The sequence below is a fragment of the Pleuronectes platessa genome, chromosome 2, assembly GCF_947347685.1.
Source record: "Pleuronectes platessa chromosome 2, fPlePla1.1, whole genome shotgun sequence".
NCBI lineage: Eukaryota > Metazoa > Chordata > Actinopteri > Pleuronectiformes > Pleuronectidae > Pleuronectes > Pleuronectes platessa.
This window is the reverse complement of record NC_070627.1, coordinates 10,020,227-10,040,092: the sequence shown is the minus strand read 5'-3', so window position 1 is coordinate 10,040,092 and position 19,866 is coordinate 10,020,227. Positions and strand designations below refer to the sequence as shown.

Below are 19,866 nucleotides of genomic sequence, written 5' to 3'. Positions count from 1 at the left end.
AAAGATGAACAACGGATCAGCTCCCCAAAAGTGAGGTTAGGGTTTCTCTATCGATAAAGATCGCTGCCGTTTGTTTATGTCATTTAAGAAATTCTTATGACACTGACATGTGCAAGTGTTAATTTAGTGTTAAATCAACTTTTATCATCATTTTTGGAAAAAGGGAACCTGGAATATCTTGTGCAATTGAACGTAGTGAGCAAAAATCAAGAGACTGGGAAACGGGGATTGGGATTTGTGGATTTAACCAAATACTGAGACCAGAATATAATTCAAATAGTTTTTTATTTCAAATGAATACCGAAACAGATTTTGATACAAATGGAGAGACGAATAACATGAGTGTTTATAGACATAGGTATTAGGGAACTGGTTCAAGGTTATTTGGCTGTCATTTCCATACCATCCCAACTCTGGCAAAACAGAACAAAACATTAGCCCTGGGTGGGATGAACAAACTGCAAGCTAGGAAAATAACATTTTAATCCTTGCCATCCTCTCTGAGGCCTAACCCCGAGATCAAAATGTGCTGTTGGCCACCTTCTCCAACCGGTCAGCTGCTTCCATTTGTAGGGGACTGGGCTGCAGCCTGCAGGGTCCTCCGGGCCATCTCCAGGGCGCCTTCCTGGGTCTTGTTCCCGCCAATAAAGCCTCCAGTGTGGACGAAGATGCAGCCCTCGATCCCGCTGAGCTTCGACAGCGCATCGTCTCTGACGCCACGCCACTCCTCCAGCAAGGACAGCCTGGGAGAGGAAGACAGAAGGGCAGGTTGGCTCACAGATGGAGTACGCTATGTGGTCAGCTGCTCACTTCCTGTTGACACACTGGGCTGTACAAGCAGACAACCAGCAAATATAACACCACTTCTAACCCAGGAATCCTATTAACAAAATATCAGCGTATGAAGGGAATAAAACCAAAGAAAACTACTTCTCTCATGTTCATTGTTTGAGCAAAAATACAAAAAACATTTCTGGTCATGTCTTCTCAAATGTCCTTGCTTTCTTTTATACAACAGGAAACCAAAGAACTACGGGTTTTGTGTTTCTAAGACAAACAAGCATAATTACATCTCATTGGGTGTCTGGCAACGATAATCGATAACGGAAAGAAAACAGACGTTTAAAGATAAGAACTAAATGATCATGATTTCCTTCTGTTTTTTTCTGTATGGCTTCCGCAGTAAGACTTGAATTGCTCTTTGTATTTTCAGATTCAATGACCTGGAGAATGGGACGTAAACTGCTGCCATTAAAGGTAAACTGCAGTAACCCTTGCTTTACAGCGCCACTGCACACCCAGCAAAATGACAACTAACATCAGCTTTGTCCCTCTTAAGCAGTGTGGAAACATCCCAGATTGGCACCGCGGTTTGAGAGACAAGCTGTTTCGGCGGAGACAACAGGCAATCTCACGAAGTAGAGAAAAGATTGGCTCGGCCAGGGCTTACGATTTGACCTCAACAAAGAGTCTTTGGATGACGCGTACACAGGCTGAGAATTCATCAAAATGTAGAGCAGCTCATTTACCACCCACTGGATGAAGCACCGACCTGTCTACAGCCTGGCACATGGTTTGAAACACATTACGTGATGGTGTGTGTGTGTGTGTGTGTGTGTGTGACTCCTGCTTCGATGGAGTTATTATCTCCTTCCTCTCAGACCTCTGTATTGTCCGTTCATATAATAATAGATCGATTTAGTAGTCTTTGATACCGATTCCATTCCGATTCCATCACTTCATCGCCCGCCTCTCACACTTCCACTGCTTCTGAAATAGACTTGAAAAGCCCCAAAAAACTCACTCAATCTGCTAAAAGGCATCAAGTCTCATTATAAAATGTCATGTCAACCTCGGGTTTCTCTTCCTCGCTGTCACACACTCGATGATGTACGGAACAGCTCAAACCCTGTGAGACTAAAAAGTGAAACGGCTGTCAGAAAGTTCGAAATGAGTGAAATGTTTTCTCTCCTGAATTTTCCTTTTAAAATGTCTTTCCCCACTCTGTATAACATACGATTCAGGATGTGAGGAGCTTCTAAATCCATCAGAAATCACACGGAAATAATTGTTGATGTGTACACGTGCATCGAAACTCGATTTCTCTCAAGACTCCTCTCACCGGCAGGCTGTACAGTCGTATCCCCATTAAGACTGTCATGAGACCACATGGGGAGGAAAGCATGACGAACCCGTAATCCCTGTTAAATGAACCGAGCAATCAATAGCTCCCCAGTATGGCTGGAAAACCAGCTCAGCGGAAAGGTCAACAGGGCTGGTAATGAGGAAAAGAGTGGGAGGGGGATGACTGTTGTTAGGACAGGCCAGGAAGCTCTGATTCTCAAGATGACCGATGTCTAAGAATAAGGCCATAATTAGAAAATTACTCTTTTCATTGGATAAGAACGACCCCCCCCTCCATCCCCACTAAGACCTTTATTAAACCATCATGAGACAGATATATGGAGAAGCTGCTTAATTAGGGAAATAAATGGGAGACTGGAGATAACGTGTTATCAAAGTGTAAAATCTGCTTGTATTTAGAGATGTTGTGTAGAATCTGATAATGACGGTCATTTGTGTGAAGGTATTCAATTCTCCTGCAGTTTGCTGACTCATAATCTATGGACACGATTTCTATAGTACAGACTTTAAACATGCTTTTTCCTTGGAGAGATGTAAGGCCTTTGCACACAAGATGGTATCTTTCATGTGATTCGTCCTTTCTTCATATCTTGTGAACCTATGTTACGAATGTTGAAGGACAATATTGCTGCTTTTGATATTTTTCTAACCAAGGTCGATTTTCCAAGGAGTCGCTTTCGATATCTAACCAATCAGAATGTGTGTAGTTGACGAAACTCTTTGAAGCAGCAGTAGAACAACGTCTTCCTCCATCTAGTCTGATATTATTCGTCTTTAGCGATTGCTCATTTATTGTTGCCTCTAAAAGGAGACAATGTAAGTTGAAGATAGGATCAAGCAACAGGTGACCCAGCTCCTGTAGTCAGCAGACATCCTGAAGTATATCATGAAGATGGTTCAGTCTAAGCTCCGGAACTCAGCACCTTCTTTAGTTTAGTTGTCCCCAGGTGTATGAAATGGGCATAGAAATATTCTTCGGATCAAAAAAAGCACCAGACCAGAATAGCTTTTTCTTTCCTGGCATATTTTTTTTCTTCAATTTTCATAATTTATTTGCTCACTCCAGGCTTAATGTGATCAGTCAGGTGCATAGAAATTCGTCTCATAATGCCGTTGATAGAAAATACCAAGGTACCAGATTATCCCACAGCCTGCTGACTACAAGTTCAGGGACACAATATATTTGCTAGAGAATTTAAACACTTTATTCTTCTTCTTTCAGCAGGAGCCATTTACCAGAGATTTAGTCAATTGATCTCAAAAGAGGGCAGAGTGGAAAAAAAAGATACGAATATGATCATGGAAAGAAAATGAGAATTGTTTCATCACGATTGTTTTTTTTTTCATAGCTCCTAGCTTGCGGTTTTTTCTTTTACATCTTTATAGCTTTTATATTTTATATCTCATCTTCAACTATTGGACAGTTAACCAGGGCTTTTTGAGGAAATAATAATTACTGTTTTCTGAGCATTTAAATGATCTTATTATCTCTTAATTAAAAATATAGATATTTATATATATTATTTACAAATTTTTCCAGAAATGTTCTGATTGAGCAAGTCATTTTTCATCATTATCCTATATTTAACATCTCAGAGGACGGACTGCTTCCATCACCCTCTTTCTTCTCCCTGCTCACATGTCCTTAGCAATGCAATGCTGATAAAAATAGACCCTGTTCTCCCCCAGGTGCAGTAGCAGGAACACGGGTGATAACAACACACCTTTCGCAAGGCGGCACTTGCACACTGGAAGGAAGCAGGCCACCCGGAGACAGAGCCATCTGGAGCTCTGCTTTTTATCCATCTCTGTGGCCATTGTTCTTATGTCGCTCTACACAGCAACCACCCTGTTTGCATTACATAAAATCTTTTGAGGTATGACTACACACGGGTGCCTGTGTCTCTTAAGTTGAAAGGGCTGCCGCCTGATGAGATTCTGCAACAGAGTGGGGGGGAGCTCAGCACAGGGATGAGGAGATGGAGGGGTGGAGGGTGTGAAAGGTGAGAAGGCACGATAGGGATGATGGAGTGATAGAGGAAGTGGGGGGAGAAATGGGATTAACAGGAAGGAGCATGGCATAAAGGGGAAAAGGTGATGAAATGGAATTGGGCGATGATAGGAATCAGACATGAATACTGTACGTTAGAGAAATGAGAGAATGAGAGGAGGAAAAGAAACACTGATAGGAGAGGAAATAGAAAGTAACAGTGCAGCCAGGCTGATATCAAAAAGAGATCCCAGCCTCCTCCTGTTTCTTTGGGCATGATGTGCTCTGGAAGCCCCCTACTGCTCCCAAGCAGCCCACAGTGAATCATTGATGAGACGTGTCAAACCAGGGATAAAAGCTTCAGGGCACATACTGTCAGAGGAAACGACACATTCTAAAAACATGGCGGGCAGGTGGACCAGCGGCTAAGAGACCATCTGCCGTGGTCGTCTGGTCTAATGTCTGAGCTATCGAAGATGCCAAGTCAATATTCATACAGTCCGACATTCCAAATTCTACTCAAAGGGATTTGGTCTGAACAACACAGGGTGTCTACACATATACACACGTTCAATTTATGAGTTTCAAAGACCTTTTTTACCAAATAAAATTAATATTAAGACAAATCTTGCATTGGAAAAAGTATTCTTGGCTTTTATCATTTAAAGCATCTAATTCAGCATATCTGATGGGAAAGCTTTAGGTTAAATATTATTACATGTGCATGCATGTATAAAATTATCAATAAAAATTTAACTTGAAATGTTTTGCAACTGAAGTGGTGAGAAGAGATAAAAAAAGTGTGATAAAAGCTTGTAAGAGAGGGAGCCAAACGAATCTGCTCATTTCTGAATCGGATCCAAAAAGGAAAATGGTTTTCAGTACTCTTTTTTTCAGTCAATATTTTCCATCTCTTTCGTTTTGTAAAGCACAAATCACAACCAATATTCTTTCACCTCTGTCACTGGTGATTCAGTGTAGAAGACTTTGCGGTGGGAAAGGTTTTCTATACCCGGTCATTTCCATACTTTCCATGATTTATTTGTGGCAGTCGGCAAAAAGAGCAACACTGACCTACACATGCTGATTTTCTCTCTCAAACACACCAACAACAAACCTGCCTGTGAAAAGTCTGAATCAAAGCATCATCATACCCATGAGGAAGGGCTGTTGTTAGAATTTGTCTGTGTAGTTGAGGTACGTTACACAAACTGCAAGTCAATGTTGACGGCTCGTCTGAACCTGCATGTCGGTAAATTGAAAAATGTTTTCAAAGACATAGAAGGGCTCGTCCTGAGGCGGCAGGAAGACAGTCTGGGCGAGAGGTCTTAGCAAAACCGATTACCTGGAAATCACACAAGGGAAAGCTGAACCGTGCGATTAGCTTTCAATTTAATTGGTTTTGAATATTTCCAGAGTTCAACCAGCGGTGCTACAGCAAGCTGCATGAAGCAGGGGGAGAGGGTCAGGAAGAAATCGAGGTAGCTAATAGTGAGAGAGATGGAGGAGAGGAGGCCATGCTGGTGTGGGAGAGCCAGTTAGGGCCACACCAAATATCCACTGGTTTGCACTCTGCTGTACACAGTGTAAAATGTTGTGAGCAGTTGCAGCATTGTGGGTCAACGTGCAGAAGATGCTAATCCGGTAAACAATTCCCCTCTAGAGGCCGGGCACACAAACTTGAGGTTTTAATTATCTGGGGAAATTAACACATCGGGTCTTTGTCTTGTCAACACCATTTCTACTGAGTGGCACTGGGTGTCACGAGTGAATATGAATGTGATTTAATGAGCACGGATGAGGGAGCGTTCCTTTAAGTGGCAGGCTTGTGGGGTGAAGTCCTCAATATGACAAGGAGATGAGAAAATGATCAACACTTAGGGACTAATGCACACAGCCTGGAAAGGTGAGATATGTACATGTATGGCACAAACAATCCAAAGTATCACAACATCAAAAAAGATTAAAAGATTGAAATGGAGAATAGTGATTCTAATGCAATGCTATTTTGTCCATTTCAGCGAGCGTCTCCTCACCGGCTGTGAACTGACCCGTCTCTGTTTGTGCTAATAAAGGAAAACACGAGGACCACGTAAGGAATCCAGGAGAGTGTCGCCTTCTTTGATTCGCTGGCTGTGGCCGAACCAACTTCAAGGCTGCACCAACAAAGCTTCGTGAACTGAATGACGTGTTTAGAAGAGCAGACTGGTGATGGTGATGTGGAAACAGAGTGTTCCCACTGAGTGACGCAGAGTGTTCTAAATGGGGATGGAATCATCTGCTAAAGGAAAAATTCCTCAGTATCACACTGATGAATGAGGAAAGAAAGACTTTGCTTCTCTTGAATTGCAATGAGTAATAGCACGATTCTGCGACCAAACAACTGCATTGACCCAATCTGCAACAACACAAAAAAATCGAATCATTCTAAAAGTGTACTGAACATGCAATGCTAATTTGGGATCAGTCCAGCAAGAAACACAAGACATGGTTAATTTGGTTTTCAGTCTTAAGGCCAAAGCACTTAACCACCACCACAATGGGACATCCTATGGTACTCAACCAGGATGTGAACTGATAGGTCAGCTGACAGGTCCATGAAAGAAGAGCATCCAGGAAGTTTATAAAAGACAAAAGTTGCAGTGTACTGAACTAGTGGCAGAAATAGACAGAGGAATAGTGTATAGATCCCAAGGGACATTTGGAATAACAAGAGAGAGACTGGAGAGCAACAACATCTCCAATAGAATTTGGCTGCTGAAATTGTGCATTACCAGTTGATATATATATATTTTTTTAATACATTTGTTTAATTAAAGCACATTCAAATTCCGAAGTACTGGTTTCTTCATCAATTCTTTCATTGCTATTATTTAAAGATAATTGGGAAAGCTAATCTAACAAGCCTGAATTGTATTAATATTACAAGTGGGTTTTGATTGTGAGACGTTGTGTTGTTCAATAGAGCGTGAAACTCACATTCATAATAATCCCCTTCATAAACATCTTGGAGTATGTTTAAATTAGAATGACCCAGCCTGCTGTATTTGAAGCCAAGCGTGCAATTAACATTAGGAAATCCAAAAAGGAAACACCTGAGAGAGAGGTGAGCCTGGAAAAAGTGCTCAGGAGGCTGCGCTGGGGTGTTGCGTTTGTTTACATCCTTTCAAACCCTTTGGGACTAGTGTGAGAAGAAAACAAACGGATATTCTCCCCGGATGACATGTCAGCCCTCTGTGGGTAGTTGTCAAATCGTCCAATACGTACAAAAGTGATATCATCTGTCACCAGGGCTCATCTGGGAGACTCCAGAGCTCTGTCTATCACTGTGTTTTCCACAGGTAAATACATAATAAATGAATAATAAAGAAATCAATCCCGGCTGTGAGAATCTGCTTGCTAGTCAGGGTCACAACCTCCCTGCAAGTTCTGCATTCTTGATTTCTGCCAAGGTAACTCATGACGCAGAAGTGCAATTTTATTATGTGTGTGTGTGTGTGGGTTGGGGTGGGAGGATTACCAGGGCACCTGCTGCAAGCCATCTGCTTCTTGAAATACCAAAGTGAAAGTGGCATCCACATCCTCAGCCAAACCAAAATCCAGGGTTTTCCCTCATCTTCAATCCTGTTTGTAATATTCATGGACACGATCTCAAGGTGCAGGTGGGGCGAGGGGTGAGGGGCGAGGGGTGAGGAGAGTGTGTTTGCATCGGGAGGATCAGAATTGCATTGCCGCTCTTTGCAGATGATGCGATTCTATTGCCTCATCAGGCTGTGACCTTTAGCCAACACTGGAGCTTGTTGCAGCAGAGTGTGAAGGGGCCATGATGAGACTCAGCACCTTCGAGTGTGAAGAATTGCTTCTCAACCCGAGTGACACAGTATCTGGGGGTTGTGTTTGTGAATGTGACGAGGTTGGAGCAGGAGATTGACAGGTGGGTTAAGTGGGACATCAACAGTAATGCAGTGCTTTGTACTGGACTGTGGTGGTGGAGAGGGAAACGGAGCGTGAAGGCAAAGCTTTTAATTTCCCAGTCCATATTTCAACCGTAACTTGAAAGTGACGCCCTGGGTAGTGCCCGAAATAATAAGAGCTCAGACACCAATGGCTTAAATTCGTAGTTTACCATAATATTTTGAATTGGAAAAATTAAATTACCTGTTATTAAAGGTGTGGAGCCCAGCGGGAACACACTGGACCCTCCACTGTCCGTTCTGGTCTGGGTACAGGACAAACTTGATGGGCGTCTCCACGTTGAGATCATTCTCCAGGGCAAACAGATGCTCCTTCCAGGGACACCCGCCCTGGGAGAACAACAGGACCTCTCCACTGGGATCTACCTGGAGATGTGAAGGGAGCCGTGAAATTGCATGTTATGAGCAAGATAAATGAGAAACACAAAAAAGGGGGAGCGCTGTAATTTTGGAGAGAGGTGACAATTGCAGATTTTTGTGTAATTTAGAAAAACAGTAATCAAATGTACACCTTCATAATCAAGTTTGTCAATATAATAATGTCTAATATTATATAACATGATTTAACAGAAGCTAAATATGAGACCAGAACAGTATATTTTTCATTATATTCAAAATAAAAATGTCAAAGAACTGAAAATAGAAAACTACACAGATATAAATCATGCAGCCACCGCTAAATATCTCCATTAGGGATTAAAAAAGGTACATTCATAATGACCATCATTGAAAAGAATGTAAAAAATTTTAATTGAATTGTTATGTTAAAAAGTCCTTCATACAAAACATGAAAATGGGTGTCATTGTAAAACGTAATTTAATCATTTTTTTAAGTTTTTGGAATTATCTAAGACTTTTATGGCTCCATACTAAACTACCCTCATCTCCTGGAGGAGTTGACTGAGCAATTATTTAGAGATTAGTGTGTTTGGTATAAATGTGTATTATATACAACATGTACACAGTCAAGTACAAGGAGCAGAATTAATTAATAAAAGGTAATGACAGTAGTGCAGTAACCAACTTAAATAAGAACATTAGATCAGACGGTCAAGTACCTGATGTCTTTTCTTAACAGCTTCCTCCACCACCACACGAGCCGGCAACCAGGAGGACTGGTAAAAATCCACACGGTCCAGGAACTCCTCCCCAACCATCTTCATGGCCTTCCTGAAACCTTCCTAGTGAAAACAGGAGTAAACATAGACAAATTAATACAGTGATTTCATATTGTGAAGGCAGAAATACATTGTTTTGACAACCAACATGACTGAATATGTCATTTTGAGGAAAGAGAAAAATAACTTGGTGCAAAATCCCCCAAAAATTCACATCGTTTGTCATTAAAGCCTTCGATTTTGCATTTTGATGTGTATAACCATCTCCTCAGTGATCTCTGCAGCATTGCTTCATGTCACGTTCTGCACAAACCTCAGTCTGACCTTCCTCTCTCCAACCAAGAGAGCATGAGAAAGACAGATATGGATTTGAGCACATGCAATCATAAGCATGTGTGTACACCATAGCCCACACACACACACACACACACACACACACACACACACACACACACACACACACACACACACACACACACACACACACACACACACACACACACACACACACACACACACACACACACACACACACACACACACACACACACACACACACACACACACGATTGAGGGATCTGCAATGTCCCAGTTCAACAGTTGTGGCTGGAGGAGAAAATCCATTTAGGTTTTTCACTTATCAGAAACAGCCACTGTTCAGAGTTCAGCAGGTCAGTCAGCCATTCATTTATCTGCCAAACCTTCCTCCAATTTAAATCTTTTTCACTTTCTGAAGTCTCAGAACAGTCTCTCGGAGTGAGTAGGGAAGTTGGAGGAAAAGGCTAGGACATAAAATCCTGAAAAATAATGCTGTCTACTCCACTGGGATAATCCACGACAATGGAAAAATGTAGGGATAGTCAACATATATGCAGCCAGGCCGCAGGCATCTCATGAGATTGTGGAGGAAACGTGTTGTTTCCCTGCAGGCGTTCCACTGCTGCACTAATGAGGATAGAGAAGTCACGCTGGTCCATTTGTGGGGCTCTGTTGTTTCAGCACAACTCTGAACACAGAGCACTGCATTTAACCTGAGCTGTTTACCTCAGGATTCTTAACCTAATTTGTCTTTTTGTTTCAATACAGGTTTCCCAGGTTTGTGCAAGATCATGAAATTATGTGGAGAAAAGATTTTTATTGGCGCTCCATAGTAGAGCTGCCTTGTATTAAACATTCAGTTATCAAAAACAAAAAGGGACTTCAAAGGTTCACATTTCAGATTTGTTGCAAGGTGACAAAGGTTATTGATTTTAAACTTACTTTGAGAAATGTCTTTTGTTTCTATTTCAAATTTCTTTACTTGTCTGGTACCAGGCTGAAATATACGGCCACTTTTTAGGTGTTTGCATGCTGGACTTGTGTGCAGAGCTTTTTCTAAAAAGTTAAATAATTTTGTGTTCATCCAACCTGGTGAAGATTTCATAGTCAATATTTTGTATAAAATGAAACTGAATTTGGTTTATTACTGTTTGTGTGTGTGGCTTATACATTTATATATGCAAGTTATTAGTTTATATTATTTAATCAACTGGAATAATTGAATTCAACTGCATCAAGCTGATATAGAACGAACGTTATGCGAGTGAGAACACATGCACACTCATGCACACTCATGCACACTCATGCACACTCATGCCATCACTCACATGTGCTCACCTCGGTGTCCTGACTCTTGCTGTTCCAGCGTGGGTTCAGGTGGCCGACACGTGCACTCAGCGTGCTGGAAATGGCGTAGCGGGGTTCCCCATCATACTGTGAAATGCCGTTGTCTATGGCATCAACCTCCTCCACGAAGTTATCGTACAGCTGCGAGGAATCGAAAGAGACATGAAACATTATGGAGCTGTAGATTTTATAGAGAAGCACTGGCCGGCTAATGTAGTAAAGACATTTGGACTTTCAGGGGAGAGAACTGCACTGAGATTGATTTGGACACAGCGTGAGGGCATTTACTGGAGGCCAAATTGCAAGGCTGGATCATTAAACCAAGAGGAAATTGGCAAATTGCAGCTCTTTTGCAGTTCACTGGCAAAGCTCCCAGAGCAAGTAGAAGAGGAACAGTTATTCTTAAACATAGTAAGGGCTGAAAAGTCAACTCTTCAGCCCATCACAAGGTCAATCATCAAAGAGTTGACATTTTACAAGTGGAACTAAGCTTTGAGGCAAAAATAGAGGAACAGTTTGTTTGAACTGGCTCAGGATGAGACATGAAACATCCGAGGATACACAAAGCCTCGCGAGTGAAAGGATTACTCTGGGCTTTCGACAAACTGACACATCAATGATTAGTGTTATAATAGTGATAATATTCATGGTGACCTCAGATTTAGCTGCTTAATGGGACTGACCATTAAAATCTCTATCTTCCGAGGACTCCTGCTGGCTGAGCTGTCTAAATTACATTTAAATATAACTGCAGTGTCTACAGATTGAATCTGACGAGGCCGTTTGAAATCCATATAATTTTTCTGAAATATTGGGTCTGGATCTTTCCCAGTTTGGCTTCCATATGAAAAACCCAGCAGGGGTTTATCCAGTTGTTGTACTTGTTCATGACAACAGGAATATGTCTGGAACATTCAGGCGAGGGATGTCAGTAGAGCACGTAGGAGGCCGGACATGACGGCTAAATTCAGCTGCAGAAATCCCATGTTTATGTTTGTAACAGCAAATTGACACAGGCGTCGGCTCTTATCGCCAAAAGCTTATAAAACACAATCAAACGTAATTCACAGCCTGTTGGAAATCCGTCGCCACTCTCCTCCCACCTTGTCATAGAGCACCTCCAGCTGCCTGTCATCCTCCTTCAGCTGCGTCAGCTGGGCCAGCACCCGGTGGCCAAAGTGCAGGTAGACCAGGCCGGCGGAGCTGAGTTTGGTCACCCACGGCTTCTCTGGAATCAAACTGTGGTAGCTGTCTGTAAATGTCCTGAGGAAAAAGAAACCAATCTATTATCTGACTACTACAGAAACAGAAAAGCAGTTTTAAAACAGCAGTTGTTCACATTTTATTATCGACAAAAGATTAACAAATTAATCCTGAAAATAATCTGCAGAAGAATGATAAATGTTCCTGATTGAGGCGGCATGATGATTTATTTAGAAAAACAATTTGCACACTCAGTTTAAAGTTAATCAAATGTGCGGTATTGTAAAGAGTTCTGTCTCTGACGTAGGAAACAAACAAGACAACAGCATATATTTAAAAAAATAAGATACAGAGAATGGACAATCCGAGCTCAGTGATATCCACACTTCATATTTAGATTACGGTTTGGGTGATTCAAAATCAGTCTTCTGCTCCTTAGCTGCTCAAAAACTATTCAAAGATTTTCCAATAACTGCTGCAGCCAGATGTGTGCAGCACATCTTGTGACGTGCATCAGATATCATCAAGGGGACATGTGTCAAATAATCTCTTCAGCTTGAGGCAGCGAGTCAGGATCCGAGAGCTCGCGGGCGAGTGTGCAAGCGTGAGAAACATAAATAAAAGCCACCGGAGGTCTCTCCTCAGCCACGGGCTGAGATGGGCGGACTCCAGAACTGAGCCCTTGCTGGTCATTTAATTCAGGCTTAATTGGGATGCTTGAGCTGGAGCTCAGCGAATACAGGCCGTGAAATGAACAAGTGACATGCAGAGGGGGCTTTGGGGGGGGGGGGTAACTTAATCACAGTCATTAAAAGGACTAATTGACCAAGCTGAGGATTTCTATTCTGATTATCAGGAGATGGGAGTGAGTGAGAGAGGACAATTTGTGAAAGAAAAGAGACAGATTTGCAAAGAGGAGTCGTCAAACTAACTGTGAAGATCAAAGATGTTTCCTCTCCGAGCCGAGGAGCATTTACCAAACTGAACTAAATCCAGGCGAGAGGTGCACATCATTAGAAAGAGAAGATCCATTAAGTTAATGACTCAATCAATAAGATATTGACCACAGACGTGATAATAAGCTGGTTTCAGCATCTTAGGTGTGAGGGTTGGCTTTTCATTTTCAAACCATTTAAAGCTGAATTCATTTTTTTAGGAGTAATTAAACCACTTTTAACATTTAGAGTTTGAAGTTTCCAAAAACATGATAATACAAATCGGTAACATTGACATACTTGCTGATTTGCACCGATAAGAACCTTTTTATAAACTGTGGAGACATGATGTGCATTTGTCTTTTTAATAATAAAGTTTATGGTTAAACTGTAAAATATCAAATTGCATGTCTTTGTCATAAGAATTTGATGACACCATCTTAGGAGTTATTTGCCAAGTTTGTTTTTAATTGCACATATTTTAGTTTCGGAAATGTTTTACTCTCTAATATTGGTATTGGCATCCACCTCGCAACAGTAAAGCTTTTAAATGCATTCAGGAAACTTTCTGCTCTTTGAGGCCTCACTCCAGTAGGAAGGAATAAATGGTGCCAGACAAGCTGTTTCTCCTTCTGTTAGTCTTAAAGCTACGCTATCCATCTGAGCTCCTTTTAAAATGACAGACATGAGTGACATCGATTTTCTCATCTAACTTTTGGCAAGAAACAATGTATATAAACTTTCACCAAAATGTCATTTGACTCTATTAGTGGCTTAATAACAGTCTTATTTTACATTTTAACCGTGATGTATTGGTTTTTGCTGTCAACTTAATCTGCACATGGTCACCATTTAAAAATTTAAAGTTCTATTGAAATCTAATCGCACTTGGCAGCTCCTTATCCAGCTTCCTGCGGCACCCCAGCCCATCATCACCACCGTGGCCCCATCTGCATGTGTGAGTGACAGCTGCTTTCTCCTGCGGCCCCTGACAGTGTCGTGGCCTCGTGAGCCAACGGCAGGGGGCCGTTCAATTGAAGATGGGCTAATTATCACTAACCGCCTGCCTGGAAGAGAGCTCTGGCACATCTTTATCACCGTGGTCATGCAAGCTATCGCTGATTATCATCGGGACATTAAGCTGAGACCACTGGAGTGGGCTGATTACTCGACCTGACGAGACTTTGAGTGAATGCAATCACTCGGAAGGAACTTAGGACGGAAACGTAGCCGAAAACACGGAGGCTGGTCATTCGTGATTTAATGCAATCAGGAGGCTTCAAGGATGTCAGAGACCTTGATCCTAGAAATCCTCTCAGCCTTGGTACAAATTATAATGTACATTTATAGCTTTGTTTTCTGGACAACAAATTGAAAGAGGGATGGATCTGAAATCCGGTGTTATCACTTTTTAGCTCGGCTTTTATGAAGCCAATATGATTTTTGTTGTTTTGTGTTTGTACCCTCATGGTTTAATGCACTTATAGGAAGTCACTCTGGATAAAGGTGTCATGTTATATTGGAGTGTGTGCTTCTGATCCAATGCAGGCCTCACAACAAACACTTACTGATTAACCTATTGACAATCTTGGCGATGTCTAAACTCGAACTTTAAAAAATGCACTTTTAAAAAAGTAATTGGTCGTTTAAATAGCTTCACAATTAATCTTTTCTCACTTTCAGAACCTTTTCTTAAATCCAGCTGATGCAAATATGTCTGCAAGAAGATAACATCGGCAGATAAATGTATTATTAATTATTTAAAGTATGGCTTTAGTTGAGTTAAAGAGAAAATACATGGTTAATATCAAAATATTGGTGTTCATGTTAACATGTCTAGTGTAACATTTTAAAGCTGGCGAATATCTGTAGTTTATTCATCATAAGGGCTGTCTTTAAATGGAAAAGAACCATTGTTAATGATAAGTTTCAGTTGTGTTCTACAAATATCCATATCTTCTCCAATCTTAGTTAATTTATACCAAACGTCTACAGAAATCAAAAACAGATCTTAGTGTCAGTGCCGTACCTCTGGTGATGGTCATAGCGGTGCTCCTTCGGGTTAAACTCTCCTCCCACATCTACAACGATGTCGCACTCTGCCAGCTTCGCCGGGTCCCTGGTCCGAACGATCTCAGCATCCTGAGAAAGGAATAGAAGCATTTGTGGATCTGTCAGGATTCACTATCAAGTCTCTGGTAAAGTGGAAATGAAGAACTCCAGGAAATAACAACAAACACAGTGAAATGAATTCAATGACCACAATTAACTATGTTTTTAATGTGGCCATGATTGGAGCCAATGGAAATAAGCCTCTTACTAAATGGGACATTACTGAAGACACTTTAATACAAATACACAACAAGCATTATATCTACACACAGTGTGATAACGTGTTTAAAACATCTGGTTACTATCTAATGGAGTAAGACTGGACGATACAGTGACAGATATCTTGACATGAGTTGTGTGTTTATCATATTGTGATGGCTGAAACAATTTTTAACACCAGCACCTGTTACACCTCACACAATTCCTGCTGAGTTGATTTATTTCTTGAATACTGACAGTAGATTTGTGTCACTTTATAAAAAAGGTACTAAAAGGATTTAGTAGAAACACTTAAGTCTGATGAGCATTTTTGCTATTTCAACCTGACATGTAATATTTATAATTTGACTGGAGATATTAAGGATATTTTTATGTTTAAGGGAGATCAGCCTCATTCTATACAGCAGCACCCCCGTGTGGTGCGTTGTCACATTACATGGTGAAACAGTTACATATGATCCACACCAGAGAAGCACAAGAACACATCTGTCCACAAACACCTGCAGGATTCAGCTACAGCCAGATGTGCCTGCAGTGTTTGGGTTTGTTACAAAGCAGAGGTCTCACGCACTGCGGTGTTAAACAGCTGATGGCGCCTTAGCCTCACGTTAGCATCTCCTCTCACCTTATACTCGGGGAGCTGGCGGAGGAAGAAACAGGCCAGAACCTCGTCACAGTGGAAGCTGCCGTTGTGGGTCCCGATCTTTGTCCCCGACATGTTTTCTGAGCGGAGTCTCTTTGCGTCGCTGGACATGAAACGAGCTTCTGCGCGCGGCTCGTTCACGGGGAGCAAACAGCGGAGGTGGGTGCGTGGAGCTATGAGCCGTGAAACCCTCAGCGGTTTAGTTATGTTTGTTAAAACCCTGTTTTTAATCATACCAGGTGCGACACTTTCATTCACAACGGACCGCGTTGGTGGTGGCAGTGGCGGAAGTATTTGGCAGCCGGACCGGATGTGGTGCGCTTGTTTTGGGAACCGGTGAACCCCGGAGTCTTTTTCTTCTTTTTGTTGCATTACGGCAGCTGGCATCCAGAATGTTGCTTTACTGCCACCCTCTGGTTCCAAGACGACATTAGTTTGATGTTGTTTTTTAATAAAAATATTCTATTCATAATTATTAGGGCTTTAAAAAGAAAAAATGAATTAAAAAAATATATAATATAAAAAAATTAAAGCACATTTAATAAAATAAAATTGAATTATATCGCTTCTGCGCAGGAAGTGCAGTCTATTGCCAAGGCCACTTTGGCATGCAGATGGGGAGGAGTGGGATTCGACAACCTTCGCAGAACGACCACTCTACCCCCTAGGCCAAACATCCTGCTCTTTGTATTTTCTACTTTACTACATATATTTGACAGCCTTACTTAAAAGTTACTTTTATATTATTGTATTTTAGATACTGGATGATTTAACATGCTTTAAAAAACTATTGTTAGCTATTGTTAGAGAATAACCCAGTAGTTTCCAACCTTGGCTTCTGACGCCTTACAAGAATCACAGTGTGGGACACATTTAATTTAATATAATTCTGAAAATGCATGCAAAACCTTCTAGTTTATATTCGGTGATCAAATAAATTACATATTGTTCCCATCAACTAGCACTAGGAGTAAGGGTCACTCATTAATCATTAATCAAATCAAACCTCCGGCCTCCTGAACTTTTACTTTTAAGGTGAGCTTTCTCTCTGTCCCCCTCTAGATGTCCTCGTTTAGGTTTAGCTTCTCAGGTTGACTTCAACTTCATGCACAGTCTTGGTGAGGCCTCAATACTGCACGAATCTACAACAAGCAGTCTGCTGCGGCTCGTTTCCATGTGATGTCCTGAGGCTGCCCCCTGCTGGCTGCTGGGTTCCTCTGCTGCTCTTGCTTGGTTTGTGCAGCTTGTGATTAACTAAAGTTTTCCATAAAAGAAAATCTTTATTCTCCTTCAAGGGCAATTTGATGTACAACCAGCAATCAGTGCAAGACAAAAATAAACCAATATATACAATGTAAGTAGCAGGGGAAAATGAGGTGTTAATAAATTAATTGATAAGTCGACCAACAGAAAATTACCCGTCAACGATTAAGATATTCTAGAAACATTTCATTATACTTTAAATTTTTGAAAACGTTTTTGAAAACGTATATTTTATTATAGTAAAGGCAACATTAGCACAGCTAAAGTGAACTGAGTCACTACATATTTTCTACAAGGTGATTTAAACGGGAATATATAGATTAAATGTGTATATTTATTTAAGCTAATTTAAATCCCTGACAAAAGTAAATTTAGTTACATATTCCATATATTATTATTATTATTATTTTGATGTTGTTGTTATCATTATTATTATTATTACTACTACTATAAGTTGTAGTTGTTGCAGTATTTATTATAATAACTATTATTATTGTGACTATAGGTAGTAGTATTAGTAGTAACTACCTAATAGTCCCAAACCTACAGGGGCCTGAAAAGGTTTTCTGTGGTTTTTTGAAGATTTTTGAAGATTTTTAGATTTAATATGTTTTTGTTGTTGTTGTTATAATAATAAACTGTAGTGAAGTTTTCATTTGTTGGCTTGGTGTTATTTATGATTTGGAAGGATTTCTTCCAAGAGGAATTCTTCCAAAGGATGAGATGAAATAGGATATAATTGGGGCGGGGGGGGGGGGGCGGTCGGAGGTCAGATTCGACTCAACCTTCCAACTCTCGTTCTCGCGATATCACCTACTGCCAAGGTAAATGATCCAGATGGGATCCCCGTGGTCGTCTGGATAAACAGCTCGGAGGTAAACAGACTCACCAGTGGAAAACAAACAGTCTGTTCACGTCGTTCATCAACACCGAGTCTGAGAGAGGTAGGTCTTCTACCAGACTAATGACAGGAATGATTCATCCCTTCTGACGGTGCTCAGTGGGAATGCACCAGTCTGATGTTGCATGTTTGTGATGCACCAGTAACAATGCGGCTGCACAGACAGGCAGCATGAGACGAAATGTAATATGTCTGTATTTGGGGAGAAATGTGGTGGTCGCCTTATTGCTATTAGATTTCAATCTATGGAGTCGAATGTGTGGTGCAGACGCAGGTTTGGTGAACAGCAGCCAGGTGGCGCTGTGGTTCAGTAATTCTACTGAGCTGCTTGGTCGTTGATCAGCCATGAATTCACCCATAACATCAGCCAGTATGACCAGTCCATCATGCATGTGGGGAGGGGGTGCTTCGGGGTCGATGGACACGGGTCCAGCCCCTTGGTAGTGTTTTTAAATGTGTGAGGGTTTTCACTGAGGTGAACAGTGAAGAAACTGACCAGAAACAAAACAGAAACCTTTAAGAGTAAATAAGATACAAATGTCAATAGGGAGATAATATTACACTCACAATCTGATTTGCTGATAAAAAAAGAAGAAAAATGCTTATTAACTTTATTGCTATTATTCACTGTTTAAATTATTAATGAACTATTTTGAGACAAGGCCACATGAGTGAAGGAATATGTGATTACTACGGTCAGGACATTTTCATAAAGTCCTATTCGAATCCACAGGTAATAAAAAAAAAACATTTTAAACATCTTAACGTCTATCATCTGGAATATGTTAAAATATTATTTGTGGTCTCAAGTATGTTAATATTCATCAAACTTTACTTCAATCGTGCTTTAAAATGTGTGGTTCCGGGTTGTGTTGCTGTGGGTACTATGTCAATATAACAATATTATAAGGAGAACGATATTATAATCTGATTACTGACCTTCAGACACACTGGTCAGAATGTATCTCCGCACACTTGGCTTGACTGTGAGATTATTGATACCTACTGTCTCAACCTGTAGTTTGTAGTCGATGCTCCACTTGGAAGCCACACGTCTTCTTCACTAATACTGATTCTGGGTCTCCACTATTCCTTCATATCTGTCATACTTGACATGGGTTTTAAACTCCATCCTTTATGGTCTTAAAAAGGTCTTAGAATGTAATTTGTTGAAACCTGCAGGAGCCAACAGGGTTTTCAGCTCCTGATCAGCACCATGGACAGCGCACTGCACCGACACAACACTCTGAACTTCCCCCCTCATTTCACACAAAGGACGTTTCTTTCACGTTAGCCACTCGTTCTTCTGAACAATGATCTTTCTCATCCTGCCATTCTTGACGTGCCATCACTTCCATCACTGTTTTGTCACAAACACTAATTAGCCTCTTTACTTCAGCCGAATTAATGACTCTTAATATGGGATCCAGTCAAGTGGGTGATTAGCATAACTCTGTATAATCTGCGACTGCTATTCCTCCAGAATACAAATGTGGAAACAATGCCTCTTTATTATTCTGCATATATTAGGTCATATGTTCAGTGTGATGGGTGATGACACGGTTTTGTTAAACGTGTCTCTGTCAAACGTCCCATTCAGATTTAAACATAAATGTGAGATGACACAAGATGATTGTTTGATTAAAAATGGGAAATAAAAAAAAGGTCTTTGATTTATTTACTAAAGGCCTGGTGGAT

At 40.9% G+C, this 19,866-nt stretch overlaps 1 protein-coding gene across 1 annotated transcript; it reads right to left on the bottom strand.

The window, feature by feature from the left end:
• Positions 1-266: 266 nt before the first annotated feature.
• myg1 (myg1 exonuclease) lies at positions 267-16,399 on the bottom strand. The gene is made up of 7 exons (XM_053411547.1): positions 15,987-16,399; positions 15,060-15,172; positions 11,996-12,155; positions 10,884-11,033; positions 9,168-9,290; positions 8,294-8,475; positions 267-743 (listed from the first exon to the last, which is right to left on the bottom strand). The coding sequence occupies exons 1-7, from the start codon at positions 16,389-16,391 to the stop codon at positions 554-556; spliced, it is 1,323 nt and encodes a 440-aa protein (XP_053267522.1). The 5' UTR covers positions 16,392-16,399; the 3' UTR covers positions 267-553.
• Between the last annotated feature and the right edge of the window lie 3,467 nt (positions 16,400-19,866).